The sequence below is a fragment of the Mustela nivalis genome (assembly GCF_964662115.1).
Source record: "Mustela nivalis genome assembly, chromosome: 13".
Classification (NCBI taxonomy): domain Eukaryota; kingdom Metazoa; phylum Chordata; class Mammalia; order Carnivora; family Mustelidae; genus Mustela; species Mustela nivalis.
In genome coordinates this window covers 41,303,371-41,323,065 of record NC_139032.1, presented here as the reverse complement: position 1 = coordinate 41,323,065, position 19,695 = coordinate 41,303,371, and the positions used below count along the sequence as shown (strand labels likewise).

General features: G+C 40.8%; 1 protein-coding gene across 3 annotated transcripts in view; it reads left to right on the top strand.

Moving 5' to 3' along the window:
* FREM1 (FRAS1 related extracellular matrix 1) overlaps positions 1–19,695 on the top strand; it is a 187,797-nt gene that overhangs the window by 50,487 nt on the left and 117,615 nt on the right. For all 3 annotated transcript variants that reach the window (XM_082695032.1, XM_082695031.1, XM_082695033.1), the window contains 3 exons: positions 8,656–8,979; positions 13,000–13,108; positions 16,662–16,793. In XM_082695032.1, the coding sequence (XP_082551158.1) occupies positions 8,656–8,979; positions 13,000–13,108; positions 16,662–16,793 (565 nt within the window). The remainder of the gene's footprint in view (positions 1–8,655; positions 8,980–12,999; positions 13,109–16,661; positions 16,794–19,695) is intronic.

The window sequence follows — 19,695 nt, the reverse complement described above, 5'->3', positions numbered from 1 at the left end:
AAAATTTTCCCAATCTGGTGAATGGAACCAGCGTTCATGTACTAGAGGCCGAACGGTCTCCACCCAAGATTATAGATTCCAGAAAAACATCAAGGCACCTGATAGTCAAATTGAGGAATCATAATTGTAGATATAATCTCTTGAAAGCTGCTAGGACAAAGAGGCTCCTTACTTACAGAGGAAAGCCCATCAGAATAACATCAGACCTGTCCACAGAGACCTGGCAAGCTAGAAGGGGCTGGCAAGATATATTCAGGGCACTAAATGAGAAGAGCATGCAGCCAAGAATACTTTATCCAGCAAGACTGACATTCAAAATGGATGGAGAGATAGAGAGTTTCCAAGACCGGCAAGGCTTAAAAGACTATACAACCACCAAGCTGACACCTCAGGGAATATTAAGGGGGATTCTATAAAAGAGGAAAAATCCTAAGAATAGCATTGAACAGAAATATAGACACAATCTACAGAAAGAAAGACTTCAAAGGTAATATGATGTCAATAAAAACGTATGTATCAATAATCACTCTCAATGTGAATGGCCTAAATGTGCCCATAAAATGGCACAGGGTTGCAGATTGGATAAAATGACAGGACCCATCCATATGTTGTCTACAAGAGACCCATTTTGAAGACTGAAAGTGAAAAGATGGAGAAGCATCTTTCATGTCAGTGGGCCTCAAAAGAAGGCTGGGGTAGCGATTCTCATAGCAGACAAATTAGATTTTAAACTAAAGACTGTAGTCAGAGATACAGAAGGACACATCATTCGTAAAGGGACTATCCACCAAGATGATCTAACAATTGTAAATATCTATGCTCTCAATATGGGAGCAGCCAATTACATAAAAAAACCCTGTTAATCAAGATAAAGAGTCATATTGATATGAATACATTAATAGTAGGAGATCTTAACACACCTCTCTCAGAAATAAACAGATCATCGAAGCAGAAAATCAATAAAGAAACAAGAGCATTGAATGACACATTGGACCAGATGGACCTCATAGATATTTACAGAATATTCCACCCTAAAACAACAGAATATTCAGTCTTCTCAAGTGCACATGGAACCTTCTCAAGAATAGACCATATACTGGGTCAGAAATCAGGACTCAACCGATACCAAAAGACTGAGATTATTCCCTGCACATTCTCAGATCACAATGCTTTGCAACTGGAGCTCAATCACAAGGAAAAGTTCGGAAGGAACTCAAACACCTGGAATCTAAAGACCACCTTGCTTAAGAATGCTTGGATCAACCAGGAGATCAAAGAAGAACTGAAACAATTCATGGAAACCAATGAGAATGAAGACACGTTGGTCCAAAACCTATGGGATACAGCAAAGGCTGTCCTAAGGGGAATACATAGCCATGCAAGCCTCCCTCAAAAAAATTGAAAAATCCAGAATACACCAGCTGTCTCTACACCTTAAAGAACTGGAGAATCAACAACAAATCAAACCAACTCCACACATAAGAAGAGAAATAATCAAGATTAGAGCTGAGATCAATGAGGTAGAAACCAGAGACATAGTAGAATATATCAATGAAACTAGAAGCTGGTTTTTTTGAAAGAATCAATAAGATCAATAAACCATTGGCCACACTAATCCAAAAGAAAAGAGAGAAAGCCCAAATTAATAAAACTATGAGTGAAAAGGGAGAGATCACAACTAACACCAAGGAAGTAGAAACAATCATCAGAAGTTATTACCAACGGTTATATGCCAATAAGCTAAGCAACCTAGATGAAATGGATGTGTTCCTGGAAAACTATAAACTCCCAAAATTGAATGAGGAAGAAATTGACAACCTGAATAGACCAATATCTAGTAACAAGATTGAAGCAGTGATCAAAAACCTCCCAAAAAACAAGAGCCCAGGACCTGATGGATTCCCTGGGGAATTCTACTAAACTTCCAAGGAATAAATAACACCTATTCTCCTGAAGCTGTTTCAAAAAATTAAAGCAGAAGGAAAATTTCCAGACTCTCTTTATGAAGCCAGCATTACCTTGATCCCCATGCCAGGCAAAGACCCTACCAAAAAGGAGAATTTCAGACCAATATCTCTGATGAACATGGATGCTAAGATTCTCAACAAGATCCTAGCAAACAGGATTCAACAGCACATTAAAAAGATTATCCACCATGACCAAGTGGGATTCATTCCTGGGCTACAAGGATGGTTCAACATTTGCAAATCAAACAATGTGATAGAACAAATTAATATGAGAAGAGAGAAGAACCACATGGTCCTCTCAATTGATGCAGAAAAAGCATTTGACAAAATCCAGCATACATTCCTGATTAAAACGCTTCAAATTATAGGGATAGAGGGAACATTCCTGAACTTCATAAAATCTATCTATGAAAGACCCACAGCAAATATCATCCTCAATGGGAAAAAGTTTGCATCCTTCCCGTTGAGATCAGGAACACGACAAGGATGCCCACTCTCACCACTCTTGTTCAATATAGTATTAGAAGTCCTAGCAACAGCAATCAGACAACAAAGAGAAATAAAAGGTATCCAAATGGGCAATGAAGAAGTCAAACTCTCTTTTCAGTTGATATGATTCTTTAAATGGAAAACCCAAAAGACTCCTTCCCCAAACTACTAGAACTCATACAGCAATTCAGCAATGTGGCAGGATACAAAGTCAATATACAGAAATCAATAGCTTTCTTATACACTAACAATGAAAATATAGAAAGGGAAATTAGAGAATCAATTCCATTTACTATAGCACCAAGAACCATAAGACACCTGGGAATAAACCTAACCAAAGAGGTAAAGGATCTGTACTCGAGGAACTGCAGAACACTCATGAAAGAAATTGAAGAAGACACAAAAAGATGGAAGACCATTGCATGCTCTTGGATCGGAAGAATAAACATTGTTAAGATGTCTATACTGCCTAGAGAAATCTATACTTTTAATGCCATTCTGATCAAAATTCTACTGGTATTTTTCAAAGATCTGGAGCAAATAATCCAAAAATTTGTATGGAATCAGAAGAGACCCAGAATCACTAAGGAAGTGTTGAAAAACAAAAATAAAAGTGGGGGCATCACGTTAGCTAATTTCAAGCTTTACTACAAAGCTCTGATCACCAAGACAGCATGGTACTGGCATAAAAACAGACACATAGGCCAGTGGAACAGAGTAGTGAACCCAGATATGGACCCTCAACTCTATGGTCAAATAATCTTCGACAAAACCGGAAAAAATTTACAGTGGATAAAAGACAGTCTCTTCAATAAATGGTGCTGGGAAAACTGGACAGCTATATGTAGAAGAATGAAACTCGACCATTCTCTTAACACCGTACACAAAGATAAACTCTATATGGATAAAAGACCTCAATGTGAGACAGAAATCCATCGAATCCTAGAGGAGAACATAGGCAGTAACCTCTTCGACAACAGCCACAGCAACTTCTTTCAAGATATGTCTCCAAAGGCAAAGGAAAGAAAAGCGAAAATGAACTTTTGGGACTTCATCAAAATCAAAAGCTTCTGCACAGCAAAGGAAACAGTCAAGAAAACAAAGAGGCAACCCATGGAATGGGAGAAGATATTTGCAAATGACAGTACAGACAAAAGGTTGATATCCAGGATCTATAAAGAACTCCTCAAACTCAACACACACAAAACAGACAATCATATCAAAAAATGGGCAGAAGATATGAACAGACACCTCTCCAATGAAGACATACAAATGGCTATCAGACACATGAAAAAATGTTCATCATCACTAGCCATCAGGGAGATTCAAATTAAAACCACATTGAGATATCACCTTACACCAGTTAGAATGGCCAAAATTAGCAAGACAGGAAACAACATGTGTTGGAGGGGATGTGGAGAAAGGGGAACCCTCTTACACTGTTGGTGGGAATGCAAGTTGGTGCAGCCACTTTGGAGAATCGTGTGGAGATTCCTCAAGAAATTAAAAATAGACCTTCTCTATGACCCTACAATTGCACTACTGGGTATTTACCCCAAACATACAGATGTAGTGAAAAGAAGGGCCATATGTACCCCAATGTTTATAGCAGCAATGGCCATGGTCGCCAAACTGTGGAAAGAACCAAGATGCCCTTCAACGGACGAATGGATAAGGAAGATGTGGTCCATATACACAATGGAGTATTATGTCTCCATCAGAAAGGACGAATACCCAACTTTTGTATCAACATGGACGGGACTGGAAGGGATTATGTTGAGTGAAATAAGTCCAGCAGAGAGAGTCAATTATCATATGGTTTCATTTATTTGTGGAGCTTAACAAATAGCATGGAGGACAAAGGGAGTTAGAGAAGAGAAGGGAGTTGAGGGAAATTGGAAGGGGAGGTGAACCATGAGAGACTATGGATTCTGAAAACCAATCAGGGTTTTGAAGGGGCGGTGGGTGGGAGGTTGGGGGAACCAGGTGGTGGGTATTGGAGAGGGCACGGATTTCATGGAGCACTGGGTGTGGTGCAAAAACAATGAATACTGTTACACTGAATAGAAATTAAAAGAAAAAGGAGTTAATAAAATAAGAAATTGGTTGAAAAAGGAAAGAGAAAAAATTGAAGTGGAAAGACTAAAGAATAGGGGGGAAAAAGCCATGAATTCTATATAGTGTTATCCCCGAGTGCTGGAGTTGTGTAGTTCTCTATGATGGGTAAACTTGGTCTTAGTTGGATGTTCTTGTTGATCACCTTGGGTGGGGGGTCTGTTGCACTGATTCTCAGGTGTCTTTACCTTGGGCAGAATTGCAGCACCCTTGCCAGGGGCAAGGCTAGATCAGTGGCTCCAGGTTGCTCTGTGTGGCTTTTGTTCTCTGAAGGTTTCCTGTGCAGCTTTAGGATGAGAATGAAAATTGCAGTCTCCCCATGTCCAGCCCTGGAGCCAAATGCTCATGCCCCACTCCTGAGTGTGTCCTTAAGGAAAAGCAGTCAGTCACTTATGTCTCTCTGATCTCCAGTCACACTTGTGCTCACCTGGCCTGTGACAGAATTTTGTCTCATGCTCACAACCCTGTTTCGAGTCTCCAGACCCTGCAGACTCCTGAGGCACACTCCTGAGCCACTCCTCTTGGTGGGTAGGGGGTGTCTCGCAGGTTCTGCTGCTTGCTGGGCCCCTGCTTGGACAGTAGTCATTAGACCACTATTTGTGGTTTATGGTTTATGGCAACCCCGAGTTGAAAGCCCACTCCTGGGCTTGCTAATTGCAGCTGGCTTCCCCACTCTGATACCTGGCAACCCCGAGCTGAAAGCCCACTTCTTGGCTTCCCTGCTCTGTTACCTGGGACCTCTGCCACACTCAGGCATCTTTGGGATTCCTGTGATCCTGGGGATCCTGGGGATACTGTTCCACTTAGGATTCTGCCCTGCTTTGCCATCAGAGCACCTCTCAGGCAGGGACATCCCTCACTGGAACAACCTTTTAAAAATTCTGATTTGAGGCTCTGCTGCTCCCTCTGCCTGCAGTTTATCTTCCTATATATTGCCTCAGAGTACCGTCTCTGTACCTCCTACCTTGCAGAAAGTGGTTGTTTTTTTATTGGTGGAGTTGCAGCTGTTCTTTTCTTAGGTCTCTGGTTGAGTTTGCAGGTGTTCAGAATGATTTGATAGCTATCCAGCTGAATTCCCACTCCACTGTCTTGGACAATGCACACTGTCCTTTTTTAATGCTTTTTGCCTTGATTCATCTTTCTTTGAAAGTAATATGGTCACTTCTGCTTTTTCCTTTACATGATAACTTTTGATCATCCTTTTCATTTTAATATTTGTATGTAATTTTATTTTAAATTTCTCCCCCATAAGACATATGTAATTAGATATTTAATTTCAGAATATTTGTCTTAAACAGGGGAATATAAGGTATAGTTTTGTAATGGATATGTATTTTTTTCTATCATTTTGTTTTATGCTTTCTGGCTAATTAAAAAAATTATCTTGCAATACAGATTATATTTTCTATGCCTGTTTCTTCACTTATTTGAAAGTCCTTTATCTCATTTTATATTTTACTGGAATTTAATTCCAAACTTTAAAACATTGTTTAACTTATATTTTTAATATTTAAGACAAAAAGGGAAATGAGTTTCATTAGGTCTTTCCTATATGTGGTAAGGATTGATCTTGTTTATCCTTTCTCCTGGGGATTTCCCATCTTCCAGGCTTTGTTTATACAATCTGCAATTTCAGTTTTAGGATTCAGTTGTTATACCTGTTACTTCTTCAATCATTTATCTCTTATTTCAAGTAAGCTTTTTTGACATTTATATCTATTTTGTTAGCATGTTTAAATTAACGTATTTATTTAGGCTTAATCCTAGGTTTAAATAGTCTTACTGTTCAGCACTAGTCCTTTTATACTATGATTTTCCCATACTTGAATTTCAACATTATGACTTTTATGATTTTTAAATATACATGTTTTTAAAGTAGTTTCCATGTCCAGCATGAAGCCCAATGCAGGGCTTGAACGCACAGCCTTGAGATCAAGACTTGAGCTGAGATCAAGAGTCAGATGCTTAACTGACTGAGCCACCCACGTGCCCCTTAAAAAAAATTTTTTTTAATGGCACGTGAAGACTGATATCTCAGTATATCTTTAATTTGTCTTCATTAAGCATGGAGTGGGAGGAAAGAGGGGTTGATTGTTTTCTTTTCTCTTTTTCTGTTGCATTCCTCTCTTTTTAGTTTGCTGGCTAGTCTTGGAACTTCTGGTCTTAGAGGGCTTGGTTTGTGGGGAGCATTGGTGAGAGAGGTCTTACTTGATCAGATACTGATGGAATAAAACTTCATGCTCTGTAACTCTGGCAAGTGTTTCTAGCTTAGGCTTTGTCTCCAGGGCAATTTTGTGGTTTCTCTGGGGATCTCCCATCCTTGAGATCTTCTTCAGGTAGAACTCCAGTAGAGTCATTTCTAGCCTGAGTGTTCATTTGCAATTCCTCCCCCACAGCTCCTAGGATGATTTCCACCCCCAGCTTCCTGCTTCTGCCATTCTTTGGCTTCTCACAGATGCACCCAAAAGGTCAAAGTCCAGTATGACCCCAGACCAACAGTCTGTCCCCTTCAGCTGATATGTGGTAGCCCCTATATGTTTGTCTCTGCCACAAACAAGGACTAGACAGATCCCAGAAGAGACACCAGTATTCTGGGTCTGGCCCCCTTGCTTCCTTTTGTATGAACCCAGCATTAATCCTCGCCATCTCACATGTAAAAGATACATTTAAGGCTGGCCTCCAGGAAACTTCTGTCCTGACACCCAAGACAAATGTAGCATTGTCTACCTTTCCTCTTCACGGGGTTGGGTGGGGTTGGGGATTGAGGGAGTGACTCAGCACAGAAAAGCACTCTTCTCTACAAATAAATCTTTCTCTTACCCCTCTCAACCCTTTTCTATTCTTGCAGTGGTTGAAGGGGTTCTAGACCAGTTCCAGACGATTTGCTTTGTAAATGTGCCTATAGTATCGGTGCCACATTCATTTTGAAATCTGGTATCTTTCTCATTGGAACCTCAGCTGAGACTGAGTTAAAAAGAATTCTGTTCTTTACATTTCGTTTCATACGGATAACAACTTCTAGTCCAATATCCAGTGTTCTGCATACTGGATGGGACATAATAGGACTCCTATCATTAAGGGTCATTCTTAACAATGCAAAACACCAAATCCCATGATAACCAGCATCTCCTGCTCTGAGGACTTTTCCTCATAAAGCCGGATCCCAAGATGCAATTTCTTGGTTTCTCTGGCCATCCCCATTATAGGGGATGTTTGCTCATAGCTCTCTCATTTGAGGGTGTGTTTCTAGCCTGATTGGTAACTTTCAGCTTTAATTACCTTCTTGTCACCTGGGGACTCAGGGTCTTAACTAGACAGATGAGCCACCACCCTTCAGTTGCGTGGGTACTGAGTTCCAGAGACATTTTCCTTCATGCTGCCTTTGCCCTCTTCAAACCACATGGCAGGAAGTGGGCAGGGTGACCAGAGGAGGTAGGTGGGGCACGCCAGACACAGCTAAGTGCTTTACTTTGGTTATCTCATTTAATCCTCACTTAGTACTTGGGGTCCCACTATTTGTATTTTACAAAGGGGGGAAAAGGCTTAGGAGTTAAACAGTGTGTTTAAAATCACACAAGTGCTGGACATAGACTCAAAAGGACAGTTCCTTCTGACACCAAAATGAATGTACCCTTTCAATCCTGGCTACATACTAGAGTCCACCAGAGAGTTTTAAAAATACCAGTTTTCTGGTCCCTTTTTGGGAACAATTAAGTTCGAACCCACAAGAGATGAAGCTTGGGCATCAGTATGTGTTTAAAACTCTCCAATGATTCAGGCTCTTGGGTGGCTCAGATGATAATTGTCTGCTTTTAGCTCAGGCCATAATGCCAGGGTCCTGGGATGGAGCCCCACATCAGGCTCTCTACTCAGTGGGGAACCTACTCCCCCTGCTTGTGTTCTCACTTTCTCTCAGTCAAATAAATAAATAAAATAAAAAGCAAAAACAACAACTGTCCACTGATTCTAATGGGCAGCCAGGTTTCAGGCCATTGCTGGACATCCTGTCTCCAAACTATTAGCCATGTATGTGATCGCTTCATTCATATTATTTCCCCTTCATATTTTTTTTCCTTTTCAAAAGTCAGAGAGTGCGTGGTTGCCCGTCTATATCAGAGCTGGCTTTCCTAATCAGATTCCAAGGGCTGCGTTCATGGCCATGTTTACTCTGGAAGTGGATCAGTTCATCCTGACCTCCCTGACTCCATCCGTTCTGGACTGTGAAGAGGACGAGACCCCTAAGCCCTTGCTGGTGTTTAACATCACCAAAGCTCCGCTGGACGGTTATGTGACACATCTGTGGGATCATACCAGACCGGTCTCCTCGTTCACCTGGAAGGATCTAAGTGACCTGCAGATAGCCTATCAGCCGCCGAACAGCAGCCATTCTGTGCGGAGACATTATGAGGTAAGAAGAAAGGGAGATGAAGCGTCTAACCTGTCTGGTATCCACAGTCAGTGAAGATGCAGGCACTTCTCATCACCTTCAGGTTAGTTTGTACCCTCAGTGCCTCAGAAGAGAATCAGTCACTGTAAATCTGGAGGCAGACTCAAATGCTTACAGGAGCTGGGCCTGTGATGCAAATGAGGATACTAAGCAGGGGGAGGGGATGGGAGAGGGAGATTGAGGGGAGGCAGCTGCCCCCACGCCAGTGATTGCTGCCTTGTGTGAATACACACAAATCAGGCCACACCCAGGGTAGCCTTAGCTCTTGTTCTTCAGAGGAGTTGGAGATCCGTAAATTTTTCTTTTATTTTGTAAAAAAATGTTTCAACTTTTAAATACAGGATACATATTTAAAATTCTGAAACATATTGTGGCACCTATGAAATATTTCTGAGGGCCACTTTTGGTCCAGAGGTCACTGGTTTGAGAACTCCAGTGTCCTTGATGGTCTTTCTGCATGCCATAGACCATGGGAGTTAAAGATGACTTTGTCTACAATCCTTTCATTAACAAATTCTTTTTATTTTAGAGATTTATTTATTCATTTGAGAGAAAGAGAGAGAATAAGCACAAGCGGGAGGGTCAGGGCGAGGGAGAAAGAATCTCAAGTAGACCTCATGCTGAGTGTGGAGCCCCACATGGGGCTTGATCCCATGACCCTGAGATTATCACTTGAGCTGAAACCAAGAGTCGGACTCTCAAGCCACTGTGCCACCCAGGCACCCCTCATTAATAAATTCTATTATTCCTTCTTTGTAGAAGTATTTTACTGGGATCCTTACTTTATTTATTTATTTGACAGAGAGAGAGAGAGAGACAGTGAGAGAGGGGACATAAGCAGGGGGAGTGGGAGCGGGAGAAGCAGGCTTTCCGCTGAAGAAGGAGCCTGATGCAGGGGCTCAATCCCTGGACCCTGGGATCATGACCTGAGCCAAAGGCAGACGCTTAACTACTGAGCCACCCAGATGCCCTGAGATCCTTAATTTTAATGAATAACCCCTGACTCAGGATAGGAGATTCCATAATCTCATTAGATGACTAATTTCTCTATCAAACACTTTCCTGTCAGAAAAGTCTCCTTCCTGTCTAATCTCAGTACCTTCTGCTGCTCTTCTAGCCTCTTCCCTCTAATTTTGTTTTGGATGGGAGTTGAGAACAGCTGGTGACAGTCTTGCACATAATAACCCTCCGCAAACTTGCAGACCTACCAGCAAGTTGATTCAAACAGGATGGAACGTTTACATGAGCAGATTGACACAGACCTGACTTCAGGTTTATTAAGGAAAATGAGTGTGCCTGCCGTTCCAAATTGCCCTCTATCTAATTTAGGCATTCTCAGCATTTAGCCTCCAGGGAAGACAAAAGACTTGACTGTAAGTGCCATGTTTTTGCCCTTTGCTTTGCTTTTCTTCACTTCATCGTAGTAAGTGGCAGCCATTTTTTTCTTTTTTCCTTTTGCCTCCCATTCCTTTTGTATTACCGGGTCATTACTCATTAGATGTCCAGTTTTACCTCGAACTCCTAAATAAAGCACAGCTCCTCTGGTTGCTTTCTGTGTGTCTTTTCTGGCATGGTATAATGTGATGCTAAAGCAGAACCTGGTCAAATGTGTGATTTTGTCATTGCTGTTAGAAGGTGACTCTCAGGGGCACCTGGGTGGCTCAGTGGGTTAAACCTCTGCCTTCAGCTCAGGTCATGATCTCAGGGTCCTGGGATCGAGTCCCACATCGGGCTCTCTGCTCAGCGAGGAGCCTGCTTCCCTCTCTCTCTCTCTCTCTGCCTGCCTCCCTACCTACTTGTGATCTCTCTCTGTCAAATAAATAAATAAAATCTTAAAAAAAAAAAAAAAGAAGGTGACTCTCAGTTTTCTCAGTGATTAGGTGCTTTGCAGATTCTGTGGGCTGGAGGTCCTGGGCTCCTTCAGTCACCTAAGGTAGGACTCCCGAGGCCAGCGCAATGACCCATGCTCCTGAAGCTAGCCAAGCATTCCTTGGACTATAATGTCAAGGCGGTCCATTCTTTTGGACCATGCAAATTCAAACTCGTTTTACCAGGTACCCTGTTGGTTTGAGAACAGTGTTTCTTAGTGAGCACGTGACATACAATTTCAGATGGCTCAACCTGACAGATACTGACATTCTACCTCCAAAAGACATCCCCGCCTGGGTGTGGTTCCATTTTTAGTCTGTTACTTTGGCCCCCTTGAACCTGTTTCTTTGGTGGGGTAGTACCTGCTGATATGCTGCCATTTAAGAATTTATCCTCTCTGGTGGACCAAATGGCGATTCAGTGTCAAATGGACATTCTTCAAAAGTAGGCGTGTGCCTTGCATTTCTGTCTTATATGCCATCCTTCCCTGCCAGCATCTGGTAAAATATGTGCATAATACATAAGAAGGTTCAAAACTTAATGGGATAAAATCTTAAAAAAAAAAAAAAAAAAAACTTAATGGGGCACTGGGCGGCTCAGTTAGTTAGGAAAGAGTCTACCTTAGGCTCAGGTCATGATCCCAAGGTCCTGGGATGGAGCCTTGTATCGGGAAATCTCTGCTCAGCAGGGGGTCTGGTTTTCCCTCTCACTCCCTCTGTCCCTCTGTCTCTCAAATAAAGAAATAAAATCTTTTTTAAAAAAGATTTTATTAAAAATTTATTTTATTATAAATTTAATTTATATAATTAATAATTTATATTATTAATTAAAACAATAATTTAAATTTAATTTATATTAATATAAATTAAATAATTTATATTTTATTATAAATTTAATTTATTTTATTATAAATTTTTAATAAAATCTTTTAATAAAATCTAATAAAATTTTTATTTTATTATAAATTTTATTAAAAATTATTAAAAATTTAAAAATATTTTATAAAATATTTTTTAAAAAAGATTTTATTTCTTTATTTGACAAAGAGAGAGAGATCGCAAGTAGGCAGAGAGAGAGGGGGAAGCAGGCTATCCGCTGAGCAGAGAGCCCGATATGAGGCTCGATCCCAGGACCCTGAGATCATGACCTAAGCTGAAGGCAGAGGTTTAACCCACTGAGCCACCCAGGCACCCCAAGAAATAAAATCTTTATGAAAAACCTTCTCATATAGCCCCATTTATTAGCTGTGGATTTCATGGAAGCGAATAAAATCTGGGTATTTAAAAATATGTTTGGAAAGATAGATGCCTCTAGAGCAGGGTCTCTTAAAAGCAGCACCAGTGGCATTTCGCAGTGGCTGATTCTTTATTATGCGGGCTGTCTTGTGCGTGGTAGCTTGTAGGAGCATCCCTGGCCTCTGTCTACTATTTAGTGGCCGGTAGGACCGCCCACCATGCTTACCTATTTGTGAGATCAAAAATGTCTTTAGACATTTCCAAGTGTCCCCTGGGGGAATAAAGCCTCCCGCAGTTAAGATTTTCTGCTCTGGTCCTTGTACCTCGGGCTCGAGTGGCCCGAGGCTGGTCTCTTGAGCAAATACAGGGACCCTTTTTCACCGTATTCACCTATTTGAGGCTAAAAGCTTCTTTTATGGAGAGGAAAATTTAACAATACTGCTAACTAATGAACAAAATCTAGAGCCTGAAAACGTGAGATCTGGTTGTCGAAAATGACATCAGGCGGGGCGCCTGGGTGGTTCATTCGGTTAAGCATCTGACTCTTGATTTTGGTGCAGGTCATGATCTCAGGGTCCTGAGTCTGAGCCCCATGTCAGGCTCCTCGCTCAGCAGGAAGTATGCTTCTCTCCCTCTGCCCCTCCCCCTGTGCTCGCTCGCACACACTCTCTCTCTGTCTTTCTCTCTCTAAGATAAATAAACCAATCTTTCTTTTTTTTTTTTTTTTAAATAAATAAAGCAATCTTTAAAAAAATGAGTTATGGCTTCAGCAGAAATCTAACCTTTTGCCTCCCACTGTGGAGTCTGCCCCAGGAATAGTGGTATTTTATGCTCTAAACTGTCAATGTGTGATCCATAGGCAACTGTTTGTTTGCAGCTGGAGGTGGAGGTTTATGATTTCTTCTTCGAGAGGAGTGCACCGATTACAGTCCACATCTCCATCAGAACAGCAGATACCAACGCCCCGCGGGTGTCCTGGAACACAGGTGAAGCTCCGTGGAGTGTGTCAAGCCACAGAGCCCTAAAGGGAAGATGGGAAAGTATATGGGTCAGGAAAGAAAGGTCGTTTTCTTCCCATTTCGCACAAGAGGCAGCTGAAACCCAGCCCGGTGAAGGCAATCAGATCGTTGTTTTTGTTTTGTTTTTCCTACTAGCAGGGTGAGAAATTTAAATCCAGGATTCCTGTGTGGGAAAGCCAAGTGTCTCCTCTGGAAGAAATAAGCCAGAAAGGCACCTTTCAAATGAATGAGGCAAAAAGTGACTACTTGGGAGACTGAGCTATAGTCGGGACAGAGAGCAAAAAGGTGTCCAACCGCTATTCAGAAGGAGGGAAGGAAGCGGTGGACTAATTCATTGTCCTGTTTCTAAGACAGGCAAGGAAGCCACAATGCAGGAATAAAGAGCTTAAAGTGCTTTATTTTAAAAGAAGGTCACTTCTGAGTGATCTTTAATGCAATGTATATATTTAGATCAGATGTAAATGTGGAATGTAAATGAGGATTTTTCTCCTTTCCCATTGATCTCATTGACAGCATTTAAAATATACTTGTAAGTAGTGGCCGTAGGTTTTGTTAAGGGAAAACATCTCTGTCTGATTTAAATCCCCACATGGTGGCTTAAACTCGTTGCCGTGTGTGTGTGTGTGTGTGTGTGTGTGTGTGTGTATGCCCTTGCATGTGGGTACACACACACACATGTTTGCATGTATGTGAGTTTCAGTCATGAGAACATTGGTTGAGCAGTCTTGTGTTTCTCTGTCCTACTCTACCTGTTACAGGGATAATGAAAGAAAAGAAGGAATTGATAACCCGAAGTTTAGTAATAATCATATATTAAATGAATTATTGCTTCAGATAAAGACTTAATAGTCTGTGTGATCTGTGAAACTCAAGCTTGTTAAGAGAGCTCCAGATCTGGTTTTGACTACTTGGGACATGACAATTTTTTTTTAAATCAATTTTCAGTTATGATGAACTTAATACATGTTCATCACTGAAAACTTGGCAAGTACATTAAGCAATAAATTGAATGAATGGATGGATAATAATAATGATACTAATAATGAATGGATAGTAATGAATAAATGATTGAAATGGTAATGAATGAACAAAATCATTTATTACTCCACCATGAAGACAGAACCACTCTTAATATTTTGCTGTCTATACTTCTAGTCTTGCTTGTTCTTCTGCTGTGTCCCACGATGCCTTGGATTATGCTGTACCATACACTCATGGCTTCAAAACCCTTATTACCAATCACAGAGATTTTTTTTTTTTAATAGGCTCCACACCCAGGACGGAGCCTAGCACGGGTCTTGAACTCACGACTCTCAGGTCAAGAACTGAGCAAAGACCAAGAGTTGGACACTTAACTGACTGGGCCCCTCAGGCATCCCTCACAGAGATTCTTTATATGTGTTTGTTCTTCCTCCCTTCTCTCTTTCCTTTCTTCCTCCCTCCCATCTTTCTCTCTCTCTCTGTCTCCAGACTGTATGGCTTACCCCAGGTTCCCCAGCCAACAGCCCTTGAGGCAGGTCATATACTAACCCTATACCCAAAAAGAATGAGGGGGAATGGATGTTTTGAGGAACAAACAAAAAGTTGACAAGACTAAGTTGGTGAGAAAGTGAAGTTGACTGCTCCCTCATGCTGGTGTCTCCAGGAGGAGATGGAGCCACTGTGTGTAGCAAGAGTCAGAGTTGGGCTGGGGAAAGGGTGAATAGTTTCTCTCTTAACTCCTTCCCATCTCCTGTCTCACTATGGTCAGTTTGCCCCGCTGGATGTTAGCTCCCCACATGTCCATGATGAGCTACCTGGCCCCTCTTTGCTGTTGCAACAGAAACTCCCTGGGTCCCCTAGTGTAGGTAGGACCTGGCTGTGGTGACAAGAGTGGGTCATGCCACAACCTGGCCCTTGACCAAGAGGACAGCTGAGGTAACCAGCCACATCAGAAGATGAGGCAGTGGTGGCAGCCAGGACTTCACAATTGTGGGGACTGTGGGGCTCCCAATGGGGCTGTTGCTTTGAGACAGCACATGCATGGTCACAGCTGGCAAGAGGGGATGGGGAGAAGCTAACCAGGTTTGAAAGGAAGTGTCATCAGGTCCACCAGTACACTACTTTTAAATTTTATCAATTTGTTTCCTCAAAAAGCATTGCTCCCTTTTATTTTTTTAATTTTAATATTTTTAAAAGATTTTATTTATTTATTTGAGAGACAGAGATCAAAAGCAGGCAGACAGGACGGCAGAGAGAGGAAGAAGCAGGCTCCTCCTGAGCAGAGAGCTCAATCCCAGGACACTGAGATCATGACCTGAGCCGAAGGCAGAGGCTTAAGCCACTGAGCCACCCAGGTGCCTGCTTTGCTCCCTTTTTGTATTCTTTGCAATAGGTCAGTTCCTGTATCTCCTGGATAATGGCATTGGCAGTGATGCTCAGCTCTGCATTTTCACTGGAGTGTTCCATCCAGGATCTGTATTCTGGCTGCTCTGAGCAGCACTTACCCTCTCCCCACATTTCCTCCAGCATGCTGGGTCCAAGGAGAAGATTTTATTTCATTTCCTTTAGTTACAAAGGTCCCTTCTTTGTTAGAGTCCAGAACACAATTCAGCCGTCATTGCAGAGTGTCAGACTCTTCACGTCTAATACCGCTCAATGCTCCGCTAGTGTAGTAGCTCTGTATTTGCATGGTTACCCACTTTACATTCTCTGTCCTATGGGCTACTCTTGCACTCATAACATATGGAAAAGCTCTTCTGATTCTTTTGCCTGCTTAAAATTTCTGGATTCATCTTTGAAAAATTCCTCGTGGACATTTTTGAACTAGAGACCACTGTGAACATAACATCTCTTCTTTCCTTTAGTATTTATTTTCTGGACCACAATGTCTCCAATGGATATATAAGGAAGAAGTTGTGAGTTTGGGGTTAATAGTATTAAAAGAAGAAATATTATGGGGTACCTGGAGGTTCAGTTGGTTAGCTGTCTGCCTTCATCTCAGGTCATGGTCCCAGGGCCTGGGGTCAAGCCCTGAGTCAGGCTTGCTACTGGGTGGGGAACCTGTTTCCCCCTCCCACTCCCCTTGTTTGTGCTCTCTCTCTCTCTCTCTCTGAAATAAACAAATAAAATCAAATAAATAAAATCTTATTGAAAAGTAGAAATATTACTAAAAATATGGGGTGCCTGGGTGGTACAGTTGGTTAAGCATCTGACTCCTGGCTTCAGCTCAGGTTATGATCTCCGGGTCATGAGATCAAGCCCCACATGAGACTCCCACTGAGCATGGAGTCTGCTTGAGATTCCTGCTTCCTCTTCCTTTGTCTCTCCCCTCTGCACACTTGCTCTCTCTCTCAAATAAATAAATAAATCCTAAAAAAAAATTTCTAAAAATAAAAACGAAATTCCAATTTCTTGTAAAGCTTTCAAAGATACAATTTTCAGCTAGTTTTGTGACTGAAAATTCATTAATCTTGTCTTAAAGTAGACACGTTGGCATGTCATAGAACTTTCCAGGACACTTGTCTGTTTTCTCTTATAGGTCTGAGTCTTCTAGAGGGCCAGTCTCGGGCTATCACTTGGGAGCAGTTCCAGATTGTCGACAACGATGACATCCATGCTGTCCGGCTGGTCACCGTGGGCGGCCTGCAGCATGGACGGCTTACACTAAGAGGTGAAACACCAGTCTGTTTGACCTAGAAGAGAATCTGAGCAGTATTTTCTCCAAAGGCAGATCATATTTGACAGGATGTACATAGCATCTCTTGGGTCACATTTCTTTCTCTCTTTTTTCCCCAAGTTTTTATTTAAATTCTAGTTGATTAACATATAATGTAATACTAGTTTCAGAAGTAGAATTTAATGATTCATCACTTACATATAACACCCAGTGCTCATCACAAGTGCCTTCCTTAATACCCATCAGCCATTTAGCCCATCCCCCACCCACCTCCCCTTTGTTAATCCTGTTTGTTCTTTATAGTTAAGAGTCTCTTATTGTTTGCTTCCCTCTCTCCTTTTTTTCCCTCTTCTCCTATGTTCATCTGTTTTGTTTCTTAAATTCCACACATCAGTGAAATCATATACTTGTCTTTCTCTGAATGACTTATATTGCTTAGCATAATACCCTCTAACTTCATCCATGTCATTGCAAATAGCAAGATCTCATCTTTTTTGATGGCTTCTCTATTCTGTTCACATATTTTATTATATATATGTATATACCACAACTTCTTTATCCATTCATCAGTTGATGGACATTTGTGCTCTTTCCACAATTTGGCTATTGTCTATAATGCTGCCGTAAACATTGGGGTGCAAGTATCCTTTCAAATCAGTATTTTTGTATCCACTGGGTAAATACCTAGTAGTGCAATTGCCGGGTTATGGGGTAGTTCTATTTTTAACTTTTTGAGGACCCTCCATGTTGTTTTTACAATGGGGCTGCCCCAGTTTGCATTCTCACCAGTACTGTAAGACAGTACCCCTTGCTCTGTATCCTTGCCAACATCTCTTGTTCCCTATGTTGTTAATTTTAACCATTATGACAGGTGTGAGGTGATATCTCACAGGGGTTTTGATTTGCATTTCCCTGGTGATGAGTGATGTTGAGTATCTTTTCATGTCTGTTGGCTATCTGTATGTCTTTGGAAAAAATGCTCATGTCTTCTGCCTCTTTCTTATGTGGAGTATTTGCTTCTTGGGTGTCAAGTTTGCTAAGTTCTTTATAGATATTAGATACTAATCCCTTATCTGATATATCATTTGCAAATATTTCTCCCATTCTATAGGTTACCTTTTCGTTTTGTTGATTATTTCCTTTTCTATGCAGAAGCTTTTTATCTGGATGAAGTCTCAGTAGTTCATTTTTCCTTTTGTTTCCCTTGCCTGTGGTGACATATCTACTAAGAAGTTGCTGTGGCCGAAGTTGAAGAGGTTGCTGCCTCTGTTCTCTTCTGGGATTTTGACTATTTACTGTCTCACATTTAGGTATTTCATCCATTTTGAATTCATTTTGGTGTGTGGTGTAAGAAAGCAATCCAGTTTCATTCTTTCTCATGTTGCTGTACAGCAATCCTTTGTTGAAGACACTGTTTTTTTTTTCCCCACTGGACATTCTTTCTTGCTTTGCTGAAGATTAGTTGACCATAGGGTTGAGAGTCTTTTTCTGGCTTCTCTATTCTATTCCATTGACCTATGTGTTTCTTTTTGTGCCAGTGCCATTGCTTTGTAATAGAGCTTGAAGTCTGGAACTGTGATGCCTCCAGATTTGCTTTTCCTTTTCAAGATTGCTTTGGCTATTCTGGGTCTTTTGTGATTCCATACAAATTTTAGGTTGGTTTGTTCTAGTTCTGTGAAAAATGCTGGTGGTATTTTGATGGGGATTGCATTAAATATGTTGATTGCTCTGGGTAGTGTAGACATTTTAACAACATTTGTTATTCCAATCCACAAGCATGGAATGCTTTTCCATTTCTTTGTGTTATCTTCAATTTCTTTCATCAGTGTTCTATAGTTTTCAGAATACAGATCTCTTACCTCTTTCATTAGGTTTATTCTTAGGTATCTTATGGTTTTTGTTGCAATTGTAAATGGGATTTATTCCTTGATTTCTCTTTCTGGTACTTCATTATTGTCATATAGAAATGCAACAGATTTCTGTATATTGACTTTGTATCTTGCTACTTTGTTGAATTCATTTATCAGTACTAGCACTTTTTTGGTGGAATCTTTCAGGTTTTCTTCATAGAGTATCATGTCATCTGCAAATATTTGACTTCTTTCTTGCTGACTTGGAAGCATTTTATTTCCTTTTGTTGTCTGATTGCTGAGGCTAGGACTTCTAGTACTGTATTAAATAACAGTGGTGAGAGTGGACATCCTTGTCCACTCTCAGTTTTTCCTCATTGAGGATGATAATAGCTCTCAGTTTTTCATATATGATCATTATTATGTTGAGGTATGTTGCCTCTATCCCTACTTTGTTGAAGATTTTAATCAAGAATGGATTCCTTATTTTGTCAAATGCTTTTTCTGCATCTATTGAGGGGATCATATGGTTCTTACCCTTTCTTTTATTAATGTGGTATATATCACATTGATTGACCACTTTTGCTGCATCCCAAAAGTTTTGGACTGTCACATTTTCATTTTCATTTGCTTCCATATATTTCTTTATTTCTTCTTCAACTTCCTTGTTACGCATTCATTCTTTAGTGGTATGTTCTTTAGCCTCTATTTATTTGTGGTTTTTCCAAGTTTTTTCTGGTGGTTGACTTTAAATTTCATAGCTTTGTCATCGGAAAATATACATGGTATGACCTCAGCCTTTTTGTAATTGTTGAGGGATGATTTGTGACTCAATATGTGGTCTATTCTGGAGAATGTTCCTTGTGCACTTGAAAAGAATGTGTATTCTGTGTACTTAAAAAGAATGTGTCATTCAAAGTCATTATTTTCTTGTTGATTTTCTGCTTAGATGATCTGTCCATTGCTGTAAGTAGGGAGTTAAAAGTCCCCTGCTATTATTGTATTATTATCAATGAGTTTCTTTATGTTTGTTATTAATTGATTTT